Source organism: Copadichromis virginalis, linkage group LG16, assembly GCF_057382275.1.
Source record: "Copadichromis virginalis isolate Kocher_CV1m ecotype Utaka linkage group LG16, C_Virginalis_male_GT1.1, whole genome shotgun sequence".
Classification (NCBI taxonomy): domain Eukaryota; kingdom Metazoa; phylum Chordata; class Actinopteri; order Cichliformes; family Cichlidae; genus Copadichromis; species Copadichromis virginalis.
The window spans coordinates 23921285-23940246 of record NC_140633.1 but is presented as its reverse complement, the minus strand read 5'-3'; the positions used below and the strand labels follow the sequence as shown (position 1 = coordinate 23940246).

Below are 18962 nucleotides of genomic sequence, written 5' to 3'. Positions count from 1 at the left end.
AATAGTCTGACTTACTGTGCCTTGGGCTCATAACATGAATTCCTTATTTCCCTCATATTTTCTTCACATAAATAATGTAATCACTTGATGTGGTCTGATTGCTGTAGCTAATATGTATGGTATGTATAACCTGAATTGTATTACTGGTTCAGAGTCAAACTACATTCCTTGCTTCCTTACCACAGTTGATTCATAATGAATATCAATACGCACCTTACCTGTATAGAAAGTGCAAAGCAGCGGCTGCAGTGCTACAAAAATATGTCTGTGATGTGAACGTGCGGCTTGAATTCTATATGACCGCAGTTCTCCAACAATGTGGCCTTATCGGTGTGACACTCAGCTCCATAACATTAAATCAATAGAATTTAGGTTGTGTGCTTCCTTGCGCTGCCTCTTTGTTTAGTTGTCAATCTTTAGCATCTGGCTGCTGTGTAAACAATACAATCAGCACAACAGACCCACCAATATTTACCAGCCTTCAGTGTGACCTGAGGGTAGGGACATTACAACAATACATGAATGGGAAGTTACTCAGCTGTCGCCACTGATACAAGGATATCGCTTTCATTTTTCAGAAATTATAATCTATCAGTTTCTCATCAGCTGCAAATGAACATGTGGAGAACACAAGGCTAAAGCCTTCTGTGGAAAACTATACGCCTGTACCTGTGGCCTACATGGAAAATATTCTTTTACGTTTACGTACACCGTCGGTTCACAGCACTTCTGCTGCCATGTGAGGTGATAATACCACCTGATGTTACCTACTGAAGTTCAAACCAAGCAACAGTCTTGGGAAGAAAGGTGATTTAAGTGACTTTGAATTTCTTGAACATGGCGGTGTTCTTTGTGCCAGATAGGCTCATCTGAGTTTTTTCAGAAACTGCTGATGGGATTTTTTTTTTTTTTTTTTTTTGATGCCAGAGGTCAAAGTAGGATGGCAACATTGCTTTGAGCTGATAGGAAGGCAGTGAGTAACTGCAACCAAGGTGTGCAGAAGAGCATCCCTGAATGCACAATACATTTAACCTTAAAGCCAATGAGCTTCAGTTGTAGATGACCATACCAGGTGCCACTGTTGGCTACGAAGAGGAGGCTGAGGCTACAATTGATACAAGCTCACCAAAAATGTTGCCTTCAGGTGGCAGGCAACATCCTGTCTTGTATTGACCATTCAGACTGGTAGTGGTAGTATAATGGTGTGGGGAATATTTTCTCTGCACAGTTTCTTTCCCTTATTACTAAATGAGCATTGTTTTAACTTTACAGCTTGCCTGAGTATTGCTATTGACTAAGGTAGTCCCTTTGAAGCCACAGTGCACCCATCTTCTGCTGGCTCCTGCTTAAGGTTAGTGGCATATCAGTAACTTCCTAGTCTGTATTACAGTGGTAGTGCTACTACTTTGAACCACTAATATAGCAGAAATTGATTGGGGATAATGTAGTGGTATCGAGTGTAGTGGTATCAAACCTATGTCCTGCTGGATCTGGAACTGCAAAGAAGGTCACTTTTTCTAGACCAAGGGTACCAAACATAAGGCCCGGGGGCCAGAATGAGCTTGCAAAAGACTGCAATCTGGCCCACTGGGCAGCTTTGGAAAATGTGAAGGGGGACCTCAATTTTAGTTTTATAGGTTTTTCTACTGATAAAGACCTGTCCCATGGTCAATCTTACTACAAAATTGCCAAAAGGTAATAGATAAACAATTAAATGACATACTTCTTGTTTCTTTCACTATCTATTTAGATCGTCAGTTCTTAAAACTGGACCATACCACAGCAGTGGGTTTCCAAAGACATTACCAATGACTTGCAGGTCAAACTACTGTAAGGTGGTCAATCCAAGGAGGTGTGCCTTTAGTTTACAACAGCAAAAACTGAAGCTGTTGTGTTTTCCTCTCAGGCTGTCCATCGTCTTGTATGACTGTAGCGTCTTTAGGTTACCGGCCTGGTATACATACTCAAGATCAAATTCGGGCTGTATGTGACCCATTACTTTGGCATCAATACTCTAGTGACTGAGGAGTAAATTAATGGGGGATTATTAATTAATATTCAAAATGGATAGAAATGCATAGATTTTAAAAAGATAGCCTGAAAGAAGTCAACTATGTCACTCATCTGTTGAAACTCTGCAGGGCAGAGTTATAGTCTTGTGTATTTATAATTATTGCGTTGCGTCAGTAAACGTTAAAGTGTAAATCCTCTGCTCTCCCATGTCCTGTTGGTGTGCATGTTATGATACATTAACTACATGTTAAGCCACTGTAATTAAAGACATATTTAATCATAACGTGACACGAAAACTTACTCAGTCATGCTAATGGGTAAATTAACTTTATGCACTTCATTCAGTCATTATACATAATCCAGTGCCTTATGCAACTGTTTTCAGATGCAGAAAACAGATGATGCTGAGCAATGAGTTCATACATAATGTATTTCAGCTGTCCTATGGAATTCTCTAATAATGATCTTCCAGAAAGGCAGTGGCCATCAATAGCCCCAGCAGGAGCAGATTCATTAATGAGCAGGACTTGGGGGATGTGGCTATGGATCTGCCTGTGGAACTAACAGGCATAGCCAAGAAAAGCACTGCTTGCTCTAATTACATTCTGTCAAGCAGGCCATTATACAAGGTTGCATTACAAACAAGACATTTTTTTGCCTAGAGACCTCTGGGCTGACCAGTAAAGAGCGGTTTAATAACAAAGCTAACTGGCCACCGCCTCAGGGACTGTCAGTTCCTCTAACCTCAGTGACTTCCTTCTCTGTAACTGGAATTTCAAATGAGAGAAATCAAGGGGAATTACACAGACAATACTTTTTGTCTCCATTTCTCTATGGATATCTTTTAAAGTTGCGCTTTAAAGCTTTGCATGTGTGAAAAGAGGAAACAGTTGTTGTTTTTAACGAGGTTTGTAGTCAGTGACAAAAAAGAAAATTTCTCCTCTTCCCTGACATTACATGGATCTTGATTTACAATAAGAAAAGAACTACAGATTCTTCACTTATCTTAAATAGAAAAATATATTAAATATATTCATTCAAGCAACAAGTAACTCACTGAGGCTGAAGTGCAGTTTGGGATAGAAAAATGGACTTTGTGTTCCATCAACCAGAAAGCTGATTTAGTGATTAAATCTACCCATAGAGGCATCAGGTGCACTCTATTAACATCAGTGTGCTGCCACTATATTTGGCAAGGTGGTTTACATATGCTAATTTCTTAACTGAGAAAATTAGAGTAATCAGTTATCATTAATAGTTTGGAATTCAGAATGGAAATGAATTTACTAATTAACCCTAGAGCATGATTTTGTATCCATTCAGAAATTTTGAAACATCCTTTTCTGGCCGCTTATACAACCAACATATTCCACCTGCCTGTGGAAATTAGTTCAGATGTTTTATTTGTTTTATTTTTATCTAAACTTTGATGGAATTAATAAGCAGGTTAATAACAAACTGTGAAATATGAGGATTTAAAAAGGAAGACATAAACTTAACTTAGTTCTCTCTTCACAGACAATGTAACTGTTATCCTCAGCTTTATTCTGCTTTGTTCACTGGAAGGACCCACACTCTTCTAGTTTTTACTCAATACTACACTTTCTGTACTTTAAAGGTTTGCACACTTTTTATTTGTCTGACACAAACACTGCTTTAATTTAATCTAGTACAGGTTCCACTGTTACCGACATGTTGACCTCAACAAGTCAGACATCCCCATCACAGGTTTTATTTTTTATTTTTTTTATATACTCATAGATTAGTTTGCATACAAAAGGTGAATGTAGCCAATGTCACATCACCCAGCATTTTGTAGAGTCGTATTCTGAAGCCTCTGATTATGAGTATTTGCCTATACTGCAGCAACTTGTCAGTCACATGTACATGTCTTAAATAGGGATGGACCAATCCGATATTAAGTATCGGTATCGGTCCGATACTGACCTAAATTACTGGATCGGATATCAGAAAGAAACAAAAAATGTAATCGATCCATTAAGTATCACAAAAGCATCTCACAAAACTTGCGACATGACGTAATCCAACTCATGACCTTAGCACGTCGGAGAAGTATGTCTCGCGTGATAGAGCGGCTGCGGTGTGCCAGACCTGTCGGTGGTCTCCCTGAGCATTTGGAGCCTTGCTATGTGCTTCCAAACCAGCATTTCCTCTCCAACAAAGCTATCCCAGAGAAGTAAAGCAAGTGTGTAAGTTCGTCTCGGAATGTTTGTAAAGCATTCCCACGTTAAGCTTAACAACCGATATATGGAGCAACTGCCTCTTCTTCTCTCCCTCCCTCTACTGTTGCTACTTGAAATCATGAAACTGATCAATGACCAACTGATCAGCTTTTCTGTCGCGACTCCCGTCTCTCTTGTTTGTTTTTGGCCCACTTTTGCCAGAAAGAGGAAACCAGCGGATGTTGCACTAAACAACAGCAGCGCGTTCAAGCTTGATAAGCTGTTGTTAGAACTTATTTAATATTACTTTCCACACCAGGATCCTTTTCTAAGTAGCTGACGGCTGGTAACTGTGCAGGGGCGGATCTAGCAAAGTTTTGCCAGGGGGCCAGGTAGGGCATTAACAGGGAAAAGGGGGCACAAAGAAATACTTTTCTTTCTTATTCTCATGTCTAGCTTTTAATAAATAATTTTCTGAATCTTACAACAAAAGTTTTTATCTGATGTAAAATGTATAGAAAAACAATTTTATTGATTATAAAATACACTATATCGGATTCATATCGGTATCGGCAGATATCCAAATTTATGGTATCGGTATCGGACATAAAAAAGCGATATCGTGCCATCTCTAGTCTTAAAGTATAGCCTATGTTGATATTCTGGAACCATAATGTACCAAATAAGCATCTTGCTGCATAAAAAAGACTTGAAACTTGAAACTGTAACCATAAACTCATAGATGAGGTATTAAAGCAACTAAGAAGTATCATTTGATCCTAAACTTCTACACAAGTGGACTTTTGCAGGAGTCACATCCTGCTGGATGTTAGAAATAATGCAAGTTTAAGGCTTTTCAGACCTAGAATCTACATCCATCTTTTATATACAGTTTTTCTTCTCAGACTGACCTGGTGCACCTCGCTCCCTTGCATATAAAAAAAAGTAATGTGCATATATTTAACACTGCTGTTGCCATCAAAGGTAGATAACACAGTGAATTGTTAAACCAAAGTCCCCAGAAAGCATAACAGAAGACTAATTTTAACCAAATATGATGACTGTTAGATAAACATGATCCAGTATTATTCCTGGAACATCAGAAGACAGTCGGATAAAGAACAGAATCAGACCTTTTGTTAAACATCTGAAAAAAATATTGAAGATTACATTTTTCTCATCAACTGTTTATTTAGTGGCTGGGGAGGCAGGTCTCCTTTTACTGTGTGTGGGTCACCCCTGTACAGTATACACAGAGTTTAATACAGCAACATGCAAAGATTTAAGAGGATTTCTTGTGATAGTTCCCTTCTTTTGCTTTGCAATGAGCAATTCTGGTATGATGCACTCCTTACATTTGATTTGATCTGATATCCTCTAGGATTGTTTTTTTTTTTTTTTTTTTAATTAGGTGCCAAGCTGAAATTGTGTTCTTTGTTCTTTAGCTGCAGATTTACATTTGGAAATTGTATGAAAGTGGTTATTAACTGAAATGCTTTGAGCCAATTTGACTGGGAATTTGGCAGCCAGAGGGAGCACTGTGGTGAGGGGGGGACTGCTGTTTGACAATCAGCTCACACAGATGTTGAGATATACTGGCAGATGGAACCTACATGGGAGAATTAATAAAAGTTAATTCACAAGAATAACACATTTCACATCGGATGTATTACAAGGCATGCAAGACAAGAATCAAGAAAGTAATGCAAAATATAGAGATAGGAGGACGGGGTCAGTTTGCACTCTTAAATTAAGTCGGTAGCCAAATTCCTTTGCAGAAGATAATGAGACACAGCAATTATACATGGGCTGAACCATTTTCAGACTTGCCAAAGGTCTCAAATCTTGAATGACAGAACAGAACAAATTTAAGGCTGTTGGGATTTAAAACCAAGCATGTAATGTGTTCAAAATCCTGTAAATTTTCAGCACAATCATTTAAGGATAAACGTAAGCTTATGTCTCTAAAGGAATCTGCTTCGAAAGGTATGATAAATTTTCTTATTACAAGGTCTTCCATAAAAGCAGGGCTGCAGCTGTGCTGTACAGGGAGCTTGCTGTGTTCTCTGACACTCACATTGCATTTCATTACTAATTCAGCTGCAGCCATCCCAGGCATTAGTGTGATGTTAACGAAATGTGAAACATACTCAAAACAAGGGAAATGAAAAAAAGAATTCCTAATCTGCATCTATTATAAACAACGCATCGAGTCTGGAGATGTAATTTTGATGGCAGAGCAGCAGTGGAGGAAAAACATACGACAGATCATTTTTGCCACAGTGAAACCTGACGCTTAAATAAAAGCACAGCTAGCTTTGTGCTTTCATGTTTCATCTTTCCTCTCCTTTAGGGGCCCCTGCAATAAGAGAACAAGTCGCTGTATCGGCTTTTCACCGCCTTCCTGCTACGTCTATTCAAGCGCGCTGATGGACTCAACACGTGCTCCTCGTGTCTCTCTGACAAACGATCATTCACAAACAGAAGGCTATCTGGATCACTGTGGGAGATGTTGCTCCCCTGACAGCTGCTTGAAATTTAAATATTACATTAACTCACAGACAGCGATGGCTTTGTGCTGGGGCTGAAAACTTGACCAGTGTGTTTACTAACCGATGGAGTAATATCCTGGATGGTTCTCATCCAAGAGTCTGCTTTCGTCCTCTTGAATCATCTTTAAGTAACTTGGCTGCCCCAACACTGCCACAAATCCCATGGTGCTGCCGTTGGCAACCATTCAAAATCACACAAATGGCGCAGTCCAAAGGGGTGACAATAAATTAATTGCTGACGCACTGGATATTCTACTCAGCAGTAAAGTGAAGCATTAACCAATGCGAGAGTCTTACCAGCCAATACTGGTGGTATTAACACAGTGCCCCGGCCCTTTACATCATACTGCCTTGGGAAAATTTAATGACAGATGACTCAACCTTGGTTTATGGATTCAGACAGTGGGGTTAATTATTTAAATAATAAATACTGAGTCAGTTTGGACTCAGGAATGAAGACAGAATGAGAAAAAATGATCTGCTGTTTATCAGATTACATATATACACTCACTTTTGCATGTAAAATATGCCTTAATTCTTCATGGTACTGATTCGAAAAGGTGCTGGAAACATATTCACAAGATAGCATCGCATAGTTACTGCAGATTTGTCAGTTGCACATCCATGATATAAGTCTGGTGTTCATGAAGCTAGTTTGAGATCATCTGAACAGGTCAGAAAGGGATGGACATGGTCAGCAACAATACTCAGGTAGCCTGTGGTGTTCAAAAAATGCTGTTTGGTACTAAGAATCCCAAAGTGTGACCAAAAAATATCCCAGACACTATCTTACAAGGCATGATGGACCCAAGTTTTCATGTTGTTTGCGCAAACTTCTGACTCTACCATCCAAATGTCACAGCAGAAATTGTGACTCATTACACCAGGTAATGTTTTTTAGCCTCAGATTCCTGTTCTTAGCTGAAAGGGGTGTGATCTTCATCTGCTTCAAGGTGTGGCAGGCTGTGTGTTGAAAAGTTATTTTGGTTGATGCCCTATTCACAAAGGGTTGCCACGCTGGATGGATCCACATTGTTAATTTGGAACATCCTTTTACACTTACATAATCCTCCAAAGGATTTGTTTCAGCTCTCAGGCTCAAGCCAGAAATCTTTTGCATTTTAGGTGAGTGTGCTAACTGGTTATTTGAGCTACTTTTCCTTTCCTATCAGTTCAAAGCTGCTCAAAGCCGTCTCCCTCTGACCTCTGGCATCAACAACATATTTTCTCCCAGAGAAATGCCGCTCACTGGGTATTTTCTCTTTTTTGGACTATTCTCTGTATACCCTAAAGCTAGTTATGTGGGAAAATCCCAGTAGGTCAGCAGTTTCTGAAATACTCATATCAGCCCATTTGGCAGAAACAACTATGCCACATTGAAATGAACATGAAATCATCTTTCTTTCCCATTCGGTTGCTCAGTTTGGACTTCAGCAGGTTAGAGTTGAACTACTGCCATGTGATTGGCTAATTAGATGTTAAATTAGATGTGTTAATGAGCAGTTGAAGAGGTGTATCTAATAAAGTGGACGATGATGTCTTCAGTTAATGTTGTTTGTCAAATACTTTATGACAAGGGATGATAGAAGCAAGAACAGCTGTGACAACATTACATGACCTACATTCAGTATTACAGTATGTAACATGATAATATTTACTGTTGTTCATGTAAAGGTAATATCCATTGTGATGATGGCAGTTAGGCATTCGAAGAACCCTGAAATGAAATGTGACCATAAACATGGCATGTGTATTAAAGATGGAGACGTGTGTAATTAATGTAATTTTTTGCTTTTGTTCTTCCTTGGCTTGCTGTATTTATAACATGAATTAGCATGGTATTTGTTCAAGTGCTCTGGTGGGATGAGGCAATAGGTGTTTTATCATGTCAGTACTCTGGACTGAGTCGTTAATAAAGCCATTATGTAATGCAACTTTGCACATGTGCAGTAAAAGTATGAATTGCATTGAAAAAAACTTTCAATGTGCAAGAAGCATTTCTTAAAGCAGATTTTTTACTAGTGACTCGGTTGTAATATGGCCTAGTCATCCTTTAAATTACAGTTTTATACATTTTGACAGAGGTTTAAAATGCCAAAATAACTGAGAGGAAGTGTTTTCAAAATAGGTTCCAATCACTTCTACTGGCGTGGCCTACATTAAATATTATGATATTTTTAAGATGTAGTTACTAATTTCAGGGTTTTAAGCAGTGTGTTAAAACATTAACAATGACTTTCAACTGAAGCCAAGCAAGATCTTGAGAAATTAATCAGTTGTAATAACATTTAAAATTCCAAGATGTACATCTATTGTGTCATCTGATAATTAAAAGTAATTTAATAAAGCAGATTTATTTATCAATTTAAATATTAAAAACAGAATGGAGGCTAACTCTAAGTTTAATGTCACAGAAACTGAAGAATCACCCAACAAACTGGAGGGAATAGAAAAAAAACTGTTCCCTGTTTGTAGGTCACAGTGCAAAACAAAACACGAAAGGAGGCAAAATATGAAGAAAAAAACATCCTGTTCTTAAAATCTTTACAACTGTAAACTCATGAGTGTTGCAGCGCTGACGGTAATGAAAAATGACAGCTGGCATCGCTACAGCCCTGCTGCTTGTGTGCCGCTAACACCACAAAACAGTGTCTATGTACCAAAAAAAAAAAACTGAGTAACATCCCTGAAATGCCACACATGAATCATAAAGCATGAGCATTACTTCAGGGCTATTCTTTCATCTGTACTTTACTTCAATGTGCTGCAATAATAACAAAAAAAAGTGAGAGTTGGAGGCCTTGCTAGCAGCTCTGTAAAGCCATGGTTAAGAAGCGCTATCATTATCACCACAGTTTCCTTGCAATGGAAATTATAACATGCTGATGGTTTGCAGGTTTACTATTTTCACAGTCTACCTGCAATGTGTTCACATTGTAATCTTTTCTCTGGTGTTAATACTGTTACTTTTGCAGGTTCAGGAAATCCAAATAATGGCACACTTGAAATTTGATCTGATCATCGTGCAAGAAAAGTGTGAATGAATTTGAATTGATGGCAACCATGGTTTTTGTGATTTCATCATCAAATCCTCTCTTTTACTATCTGCGACTAAATATGGGATTTAACAGATTTTTTCAGATCTTGTATTCAGTTTTTTATTTAAGTCCTATGAAGCATACCAACTTTTATGAAAAAGGCTTGCATGTATGTATTGTTGAATTAAACTATGGAACAATAAACTGGCTTCTTCTTAACTATAATAGCTGTGTTCTCGTTTTGTTTTTGTTTTTATCAATAGATGTAAAACCCTTTTGTTGGACAAAATGCCTGTCCCCACGTGTTTGAAGGCATTTTTGAGACTCAAAATTGGGTTTTAGTGTCAGGGTTACAATTAGGTTAAGGTTATGTTTAAGCTAAGGCTTAGGGTTAGGCATTCATTTTTGATGGTTAGGAATAGGGTAGGCAGCAAGGGATAGCATTATGTCACTAAGACATGAAAATGGGACTGTGTGTGTGCATGTGTGCAGGTTCTAGCCAAATATTCTAAAAATGTTTGTGCCAAATCTCATCGCTGTTCATACAACAGCTTTCATAAAACATCAAGCCAGTGACCAGGTTACTAAAGTGATCAGGTGACATCTTCAAACATGAAGGAACCATATTTCATGCCTAGTGCTTGAGAAGAGGTCACAGGATCTCTGCAGTTCAACCTGCCATGTGGACCAAAGAAGTGCACAGGCCAGTTGATGTAGCTCTTGCACAATGTTACAAGTGTGGCTAAAATTCATGCCCAAACTACCATTTTACCCCATATGGCTTTATTTGTTTCACTGTGATTAAATGCAGTCTGTCACATTTCCTTCTCTTGCTTTGCCAGTCTATGAAATGTAACATTAGGATTTAAGCACATAAATGTGTTATTTCATCTTTGCAATAATTTAACAAAACAGAATAAAAATGAAATAAACAGTATGCTTTTATTGAGATAAATTACCGATTCACTGTGACTTCCCATCCTTTTACCCACAAGCATTGTTTCTATTTATGTAAGAATGAGAAATGGTGTGATCGAAAACTGCCCCAGATATTATTTTTATTTGTATAGCGCTTTATAAAGTCATTTGATTCACGTGCACAAAGTTCCTGTGGGAAGGTTTAGTGGTGTAAGATGTAAGAAAACAGGGAGGGATCAAACAAAGAACAAACACATAAGCTTATTCTGCACACACCAGGGAGGATGCACTGTATTAGAGAAGCATGTGTGTGTATGTGTGTGTCTTCTTTACTCAGTACGTATGCTCATAACTGTAATGATTAAATTACCTTCTCATCATCTTCAGTGAAGAGCTCTCCACTTGAATTCTTGTTAATAGCCTGAGCAACTCCGATGATCTCTCCATCACTGTTGCGAATGGGCATGCACAGCAGTGACTTGGTTTTGTACCCTGTCAGCTTGTCAATTTCATCGCTGAACCGACGATCCTGCAAGCCGTAGGCACAGAAGAAAAGACACAGTGTAAGCACTTGTTGGAAAAGAGCACTTGCTTCCTCTATTTTTCAGATGACGGGGCACTAAACATGAAGATCATGACTGCGTGTCTACAGGAATGTCAGTTTGATGGACGTCTGCAGAGTTTGGAGCTTGTTCTACAAAAAGTAGTAAAGTAGAGCAATGTGGTGAGGCATTAGTGTAAATGTTTGGCCAGCCATTAAGACTTTTACATCTAAAAAGGCTGTTGCCATTATTAAGCACCTTTATGTAGTTGTTGTATTAAATCACAGTGGACTTGAGGGGGAGAAAGAACAAAAAACACTTTTTTTATTACTCTTATGTGATTTGTGTGAACGTGTGGTTTTGGCCCAAGCTATCAGCAGTGCTCTTGTTCGTCAAACTGTGAGAGATAAAATGAAAAGCTGCACGAAAACGATCTGACTCACTGCCTGTGACAGATGGAAATGCACAAAAACACATGCACACAGAGCAGAAGGCACCTGATAAGCGTCAGGGATGTTCACTGTCTCCCCGTGCTCGGCTACATAACCAATGATCCCTTTCCCCCACGGCACTTGAACTTCGTCTGAATTCATTGAGGGTAAAACTGTGGTGCCTGCGTGCACGTCAAAGAATTTGGACACTAGCGTTTGCTTGTTGCCTGTTCCCTCCACTAAAAACAAGGAGCACCGGTCTGCATCCACCATAATGCAAACAAACACGAGGATCTTGTAGCTGAGACTCGTTAGATCCAAGTCGTTTGATATGTCTTTTACAAGCTCCAGGAAAAACTCTCGCTCGTTGTGTTCTTTGAGGTAATATTTAAAATCCACGGCTGTGGAAGGGTACTGGGGGATGTTGACTCTGGACTCCAGCAGTGCGCTCAGTATGTGCGCAGTGGTCGGGGGCAGAGAACTCGCTTTCCTCAGCAGTGCTCTCCTCCTCATGCTTGTCAGCGGCTCCTGCGCCCTGGTATTAACATGTTCGTCGTATGTCCTGTTGATGTTGATTGCCTTGGATCTGGCGAAAGTTTTACGCAGCTCCTTCTGAGACGCTCTCCGCTGCAAACCGTCACATTTGCTCGCCCAGCTGTCCTTGTACGGGTTGCTCTTCTCCTCTCTTGTCTCGGCCGGAGCTGAAGCCGTTGGACTTTTGCTCGCCTGGTGATTCTTGAGCCATTTCTCCACCATGCTATAATTCCCCTTTCTGTTCAGGTAATCCTCGAATAACTCGGGATGCGAGTCCAGAAAAGTTTCCACGTCAGAGAACAGCATCTTTGACACTGCCATGTCTGTTCTTCAGATGGTCCTCAGAGAACCAAATCCATGAAGTCGCGCAGAGAAATATCATCTATGAGGCTTTGCTGGGGGGTTGAAGACAAGAATCGTTTGACAACTTCCAAGGTGCAGTACGCTTGGAGCATCCCTGGAGCTTCGGCTACATATCCAGCTCCACTCTGTGGCGATGGAGACTCCCTTTGCGCACCAGCATATTCTTCCACAGCATGTCCACGCCGTTTTCACTTAATGTAAGATCATTTAAGCAGATCTAGGTTAAGCAGCGTGGACGCAAACTGATGCTCGCTGGGACTGCCACGGGCTTTGAAAAGACAACAAACAGCAACTACCGAGCGTTACTGTCGTGTGCGTCTTCTAGTTTGCAAATGACGCTGGCTGTGGTTGGCTCGGTCCCACTGATGCTCGTTTCGTCACACGAGAAGGAGCTCAGGGTTGCTTCAGTACGCAGCCCTCTGGACATCTGAACCGTTTGGCCCCTATTACAGGCTCCAAGTGTGAAAACGACGAGGATAATACTAACGTCTGTCCGTCCAGCACATATTATACAGAATGCGTATGGTTACATATGCAATAAGCTACACAAAAATATAAAACAGTAGACTATAATGATAGATTTGTTGCACACTGTTCATAACTTTCAATATTTCGGATCCGCTCCAGTTTTGTAAGGCTTATCTGAAGCAAAGGAACCCCATGTGGGTGAATTAACTCTTTAACATGATTCAAATACAATGGATCTCTATGCATTCCACAAAAAAGGCTTTTCTGTGATAATCAATGAGTGACAGTCGACTAAAAAAGAAGGAATTCTTAGCATATATTAAACATCGTCTGCAGCGGTCTGTGTCATTTAGTTATGTAACCGCGACTTTTATCGCTAGTGAGCATGCCAGATACTCAAATTCCTTTATACTAGTTCCTCTGTGAGTAGGTGTGTAATTTGAACACTAGGGGGAGTTGTAGTCCACAACTTGGACAGTGATACAGCTACCAGCACAAATCTGACTCCTATCATGAGCACCTCATTGTTCAGCAATCTGAATTCAAGCGTGAAACCTCTAGATTTGATAAGCAAGGTTAACTTCGACATGCCTTTATCTGCTTAACATGACCCCTACAAATGCATTCTGTCTTTTTGGCCAGTATTTTCTTTCTCAAAATGTGGTCAAACAACTCAGAACAGTTTTCAAAGTGTAGCAGGTTTTTTTCTTAAATAGCTTCATATCAGTCACAGCCTCTTAAAGATCACTTCAGAGTTATTTGCTTCTCTCTCCCCACTAACAACTCAAATCCTGCAAGTAGTGTCCCAGTGTGTCATGTTTATTCAGTTTTGTGATAGAAATCCTGCACATCCTCTGGCATATAAGACAATGAAGTACACCACTCTAATCTTTATTTGATTGACAAATCAAGTGTATCAAAACCTGGCATGCTGCCTCCTCAGCATTTTATGATCTCGGGCAAAAAAGAAGGTGAAGAAATTCTCATGTTTAGTGTTGTTTTATTCAAATTCAGAAATGACAAAAAAGACAGCTGAGGTAGGAATCAAACCAGAGAAGGCACATTCATCCTTAGAACAGACACATCTTCAAATAACTTGATAACAAAACAACAACCTACTCACCCCAAAAAATAATGGACAGTTAAACATTTTTTTGGTCCCTACATTATGGATGCACAGTATATTATTTAATAATTTATGTCTGAAACCTGTTCAAACCAGGAGATATTTAGTCCACATCAAGTAAACCTGAGACAATGGCGACAACTTATCATCCCAGTGCCACCACAACTGATTGCTCTTTTGCCTTATTTTTTGGGGGGGAAAAAGACAAGTCTTGGTATCTTGAACAGTTTGTTAAGGCACAAAGATTGCTAAAAAGGTGCACGGATACAGAGATCTTTATGAAGTTGCCGATTTGAGATACGCTATAAGGTCAGCTCGCTCAGTCTTCTTTTTAATGCCAGCGAAGATCATCTTTGTTCCTGGAATGTATTTCTTGGGGTTCTCCAAATACACCATCAGGGTTTCCTCATTCCAGATAACCCCTGTTTTAAAGTAGGCAACAACAGGAGAAAGTAAGGCTTAAAATCAAGTTTGTGTGATTTACAAGGCTGGTTAAAGAGTGCATGCACACAGAGTATTCACCTTTGCTCTTGTTGGCATCTGTATAAGTGTACCCCTCTGCCTGGCCGGTTTTGCGTCCGAAGAGGCCCCAAAGGTTGGGTCCAACCTTATGCTTCCCACCATTCTCCACGGTGTGACACTGGGCACACTTCTGGACAAATGTCTTCTTGCCCTTTTCAACGTCTCCAGTCATTTCTAACAAGGAGAATATACAGGCTTAGAACAATCACAGTATAACGGTATACACCAATTCAGCCACAGGGGGGAGCTCACGTGCTAGTTGCGCAACAATGCCCCTGGGGGCGTTACCAAACTGGCTCTCACAGTATTGCTAAATTACACCGCTCCTATCATGAAACCAAAGACAGGTGTTTAAAAAAGCGCGTTTGCTATCCTCTTAAAGCAAATTATTCCAGTAAAAAATATCAATACCACCTCACACTTGACATCTTATTCCAAGCTAAGCCTGTAGCTATAACTTCATATATCAACCTTACATAAAACATACCAAAGTTCATCTTCATGTAAGGTAATGTATCTAATGTGTGTTAAACTCAAACAGCTCCTCAGATAAGGAAAAAAATCAGCTAGAATATCGTCTTTAAAGACATCGGCGCTGGAGCACGTTTCATGTTAGAGGACCGACGCAGACGGATTTGAATCCGTAAAAAGTTGTGAGCACGAAGAACAGAGAACAGCAAACCTCACATTTCAGTAATTACCGTTTACGTTTCCGTTCCGCGCACAATGAAGAGACTCGCAGCTTCTTGAATTTAATCCCCCTGCCGGGTTCTGTCACACCCGTTTCACGAAAGTTTCACGGACGTGCCTCCTCTCACAAAACTTTTAGTATCCCTGAGACGTCATCAGTCACCTGACCTGCGTCGTCGTGCACGTCATGACGGGATTTTGAAAGCGCAAGTAAGATTAAATCTTCGCATTTAACCGATTAATCGGTTCAACAACAAAAAAAATACCACACTAATATATAAATAAATAAACGTCCGACTTACTTGTTTTCTTTGTGTGTTTTGCTATTTTTTATTTTCGCATTTTCTAGCCCAGATCTGTTATTGAAAAGCACAATTTTTGTATGCTGCTGCAACCAAGTGGAGAATATTGTCACCTTATGGAGTCACAATTACTGGACTCTCTTTGCCATCCCACATGCCTTCACTTCCCACACACTATTCACGCAGGAGGCCTTCAAATGAAACACTTTTTAATACTGACATGGTATTTTGACCATGGTATGCCTGCCACGAAGCTTTATACTGCATACAAGTGTGTGTGTATATATATATATATATATATATATATATATATATATATATATGTGTGTGTGTGTGTGTGTGTGTATGTATATATATATATTACTCTTACATGTTCTTGTTGGCTTTTAACCAGGATCTTAAAGTGCAAACTTTCCTGTTACCTCATGTCAGTACAAGTGTTGGAATGACAATAAATGTGGGGGTATGTGGGGGGCGGTTCCAGCTTATTACACAATTGCACTGATTTGCTGCTGGGGACTACATCTCAACAGTCCACCTCTAGATGTTTACCAGAAATTTGCACTTGGCGTTGAGGCGTGACATGTTTAAACCAGCCTGGTGAGACCGTCATTGATCTGATTGTAGAGGAATGGCGCTGCTTTTTCTTGTGTTGCTTGTATCTTTAATTGTTTGTGTGTGGCGTTCGTGTTGTGTTGTCTGTTACCTAGCTTCCTGGACGTCGTGTGCTAGTTATTCATGTAATACTTGTTTTCACGTTATGCTTGCTATGATTCTATGTAATTAGTGGGTGTGCTGAAATGTTTCTGGAAGTGTGCTTTGTTTCTTTTTACTACTCAGCAGGGTTTTCCCTTTTTTAGGCTGCCACTGGAAATGATATTTTATAATAAGATTTTTTTCTTAATGACTTGCCTGCTTAAATAATGCTTAAGTCTCACATACAATTTGGGTCAAATTTGACATTCAACAGTAAAAATCCTCTAATCTGAAACTGTACAGTCCTTGTGTGTTTTTAATGGGAAGGTGGGGGTACCTGATAACCCTGATGAAAGCCACAAATGCATTGGTCAGTCAATAAAGTTGTTCCTCTTCCCCTAAGTGTTGTTGGAGTTCCTGCATTGTGGAAAGTGGGGGACCTTGACAGTGTCACGATACGTGTTCCCACAACATTTGCTTGTCCTGCAGTTTTATGTTCTCCTTAGGCTTGTGAAGTCTTCCTGCATGTAGTCCAACTTCCCGTTGGTCCAAAGACATGTTAGGTTAACTGGTTAGAATAAAGTGCTGTATGAATGTACGGTTAAAGTGTGGCTTGAAAGTGCATGACATTTGCACGTGCAAGCACAGTCCCCTGCAATTTAACCAGATAATCTGAAAATAAACAAATGACTGGAAGCTAAATGAGATCATGGGAGGGGTCATAATTATGATGATGGTTATAAAAGCACCCGTGCTGCCATTTCGGTGAGTGTGGGAACCACATGTGCAAATCCCACTGGCAAAGTTTCCTACCACTACTCTGAATCCACAGATTAGTTTGCAATAAACAAGTTTGCAAAACACACCACACTCCACTGTGTCCATTTCACGCTTTGTCTTTCCAAAACATGTAAACATGAAGACTCAACACAATAAGACCCCAGCCCGATGATAGAACTGAACTCAGGACCTTCTTGCTGTGAGGAAACAGTGCTAACCAACCAAGGGACAACTCCCACTAGGTCATTTTTCTTTCCAAGCTCCATACATTACCATGACCTGGATGACAGAGAACCTACACAGACACAATGCTAACCACTGCCCTATAATGGTTCATGTTTTATGTAAAACAACACATGTGATAACTGGCATTTTTCTCCACAAACAAGTGGTTTAAAACCTAGTAAAATCAACTCTTGCTCTCTTAATCTGACCTCTCTACATTAATTGAGGATTTTTATTCCATTTATTAATGTCAGCTTATTTATATATTCTAAATAGATCCATGGTCCAAAATTTGGCATAGACACCTATTGGCTTACTCTGAAAACATGAAATATAAACTGTATCAAGGGGTTAAATTAAGAAGGCGTTTACACCTCTGTCGCACGTATTCACATTATGTCATTGTTTTGTTCCACCATCTTCTTCTTTTTGTTTGCTCCCTCATCACCCTCACTAATTAGTTCATTAACTAATTCCGCAAATTTCTTAATAGTCGTGGTCTACAAGGCTGCACAGGTTAAGAGGATGTAGAGCACGGGGATTAGCACAAGCATCCCTCAGGTTCACATGGTTCTTATTCTGCATGTGTGATTGCTAATCTTAAGTGACAATAATGCATGCAAAGTCAAACACCCAGGAATAGAGGATGTTTGGCGGTCCATTTGCTAGTAGAATAGCAGAGGAGACACGCACAGTGCATATTAGTTTAGGTTTCATTTCCCCTTAGAAAACCTCTCAACTTAGCTCTGCACAGAAAAAGTGTGAAAAAAATCCCATGAGTGTACAAGCTTCTATGTGACTGACACTGGCACCAAACGCTAATGAGCAATAAAACAAAACACACAAAGTTGCTTCTTTTTTTTTCATTTGAAGCAGCAGGCTTATTCGGGATTAGTTTCACCAGCAAGATGAGTGGCAAAGTGTTGCACCGTGACGTGTACAAATGATGCAGGCTAATTAGAACCGACATCCACTGGCTGTTGGAATCAAATAACCACAGAAGTTTAATCACTGCGATTTCTTTCACTGGTCTTTTAAAAAAATCCATGTGACCAGAAAAAATATTATCTATAGCCTAAGATTAATATATTGTCTAAAATTTGAGTTCCTCAGGAGATGAAGCAGATTTGTTAGCACGCTAAAGCTACCAACAGGCTTTCAAGGCACCCAACACTATCTGACAGATATATCATAGTTATTTCCAGTTTTATCTGCAGGTAACTGGAACATCCATAGGACAGAGCTACGTGGACTCTGCTAAAGTCATCATTCTGTTTACATAATGAATGAAAGTCCATCCACCTTTGACCCTGCTATCAAGAAAACCATCTGGGAGATTGCAGCATATGCTTGTCTTGGCCTTTTGCTTTACTAGCCTCTCTCAGGGATTTATTTATTTATTTGGCTAGAAAAGGGAATCTTTTTCTCTCTAGAAATGCAATTTGTATGTCTTATTTCATAAATTCTCAATCTTGTGACTGTGCACGTGCTTTTAGTTTCACCCTCAATGTACTGTGCATTATTCAGTCAAGTGTTGCCAAAGATTAATAAACATAAAGGTGCAAACGTGACAATTTTA

At 39.6% G+C, this 18962-nt stretch overlaps 2 protein-coding genes across 3 annotated transcripts in view; both read right to left on the bottom strand.

The window, feature by feature from the left end:
* The window catches only part of pde11a (phosphodiesterase 11a), a 52314-nt gene extending 39429 nt beyond the window's left edge, over window positions 1-12885 (bottom strand). Inside the window, exons 1-2 of the mRNA XM_085433948.1 lie at window positions 11744-12885; window positions 11075-11233 (exon numbers count right to left, since the gene is read on the bottom strand). Of these exons, the coding sequence (XP_085290074.1) occupies window positions 11075-11233; window positions 11744-12532 (948 nt within the window). The 5' untranslated portion in view covers window positions 12533-12885. The remainder of the gene's footprint in view (window positions 1-11074; window positions 11234-11743) is intronic.
* A 1032-nt stretch (window positions 12886-13917) lies between these two features.
* LOC146690827 (cytochrome c-b) lies at window positions 13918-15533 on the bottom strand. 2 transcript variants are annotated; one of them, XM_085433946.1, is made up of 3 exons: window positions 15378-15533; window positions 14691-14864; window positions 13918-14590 (listed from the first exon to the last, which is right to left on the bottom strand). In XM_085433946.1, exons 2-3 carry the CDS (start codon window positions 14860-14862, stop codon window positions 14445-14447), a joined length of 318 nt encoding a protein of 105 aa, XP_085290072.1. In that variant the 5' UTR covers window positions 14863-14864; window positions 15378-15533; the 3' UTR covers window positions 13918-14444. The 2 variants fall into 2 exon arrangements, with proteins under 2 accessions (XP_085290072.1, XP_085290071.1); XM_085433945.1 differs by having other exon boundaries at window positions 15392-15533.
* Window positions 15534-18962: the final 3429 nt, after the last annotated feature.

Coding starts and splice junctions, on each gene's coding strand:
- LOC146690827 (XM_085433946.1), bottom strand. CDS start 14,862: ATGACTGGAGACGTTGAAAAGGGCAAGAAGACATTTGTCCAGAAGTGT. Junction 14,591..14,690: donor AGATGCCAACAAGAGCAAAG/GTGAATACTCTG, acceptor ACTTTAAAACAG/GGGTTATCTGGAATGAGGAA.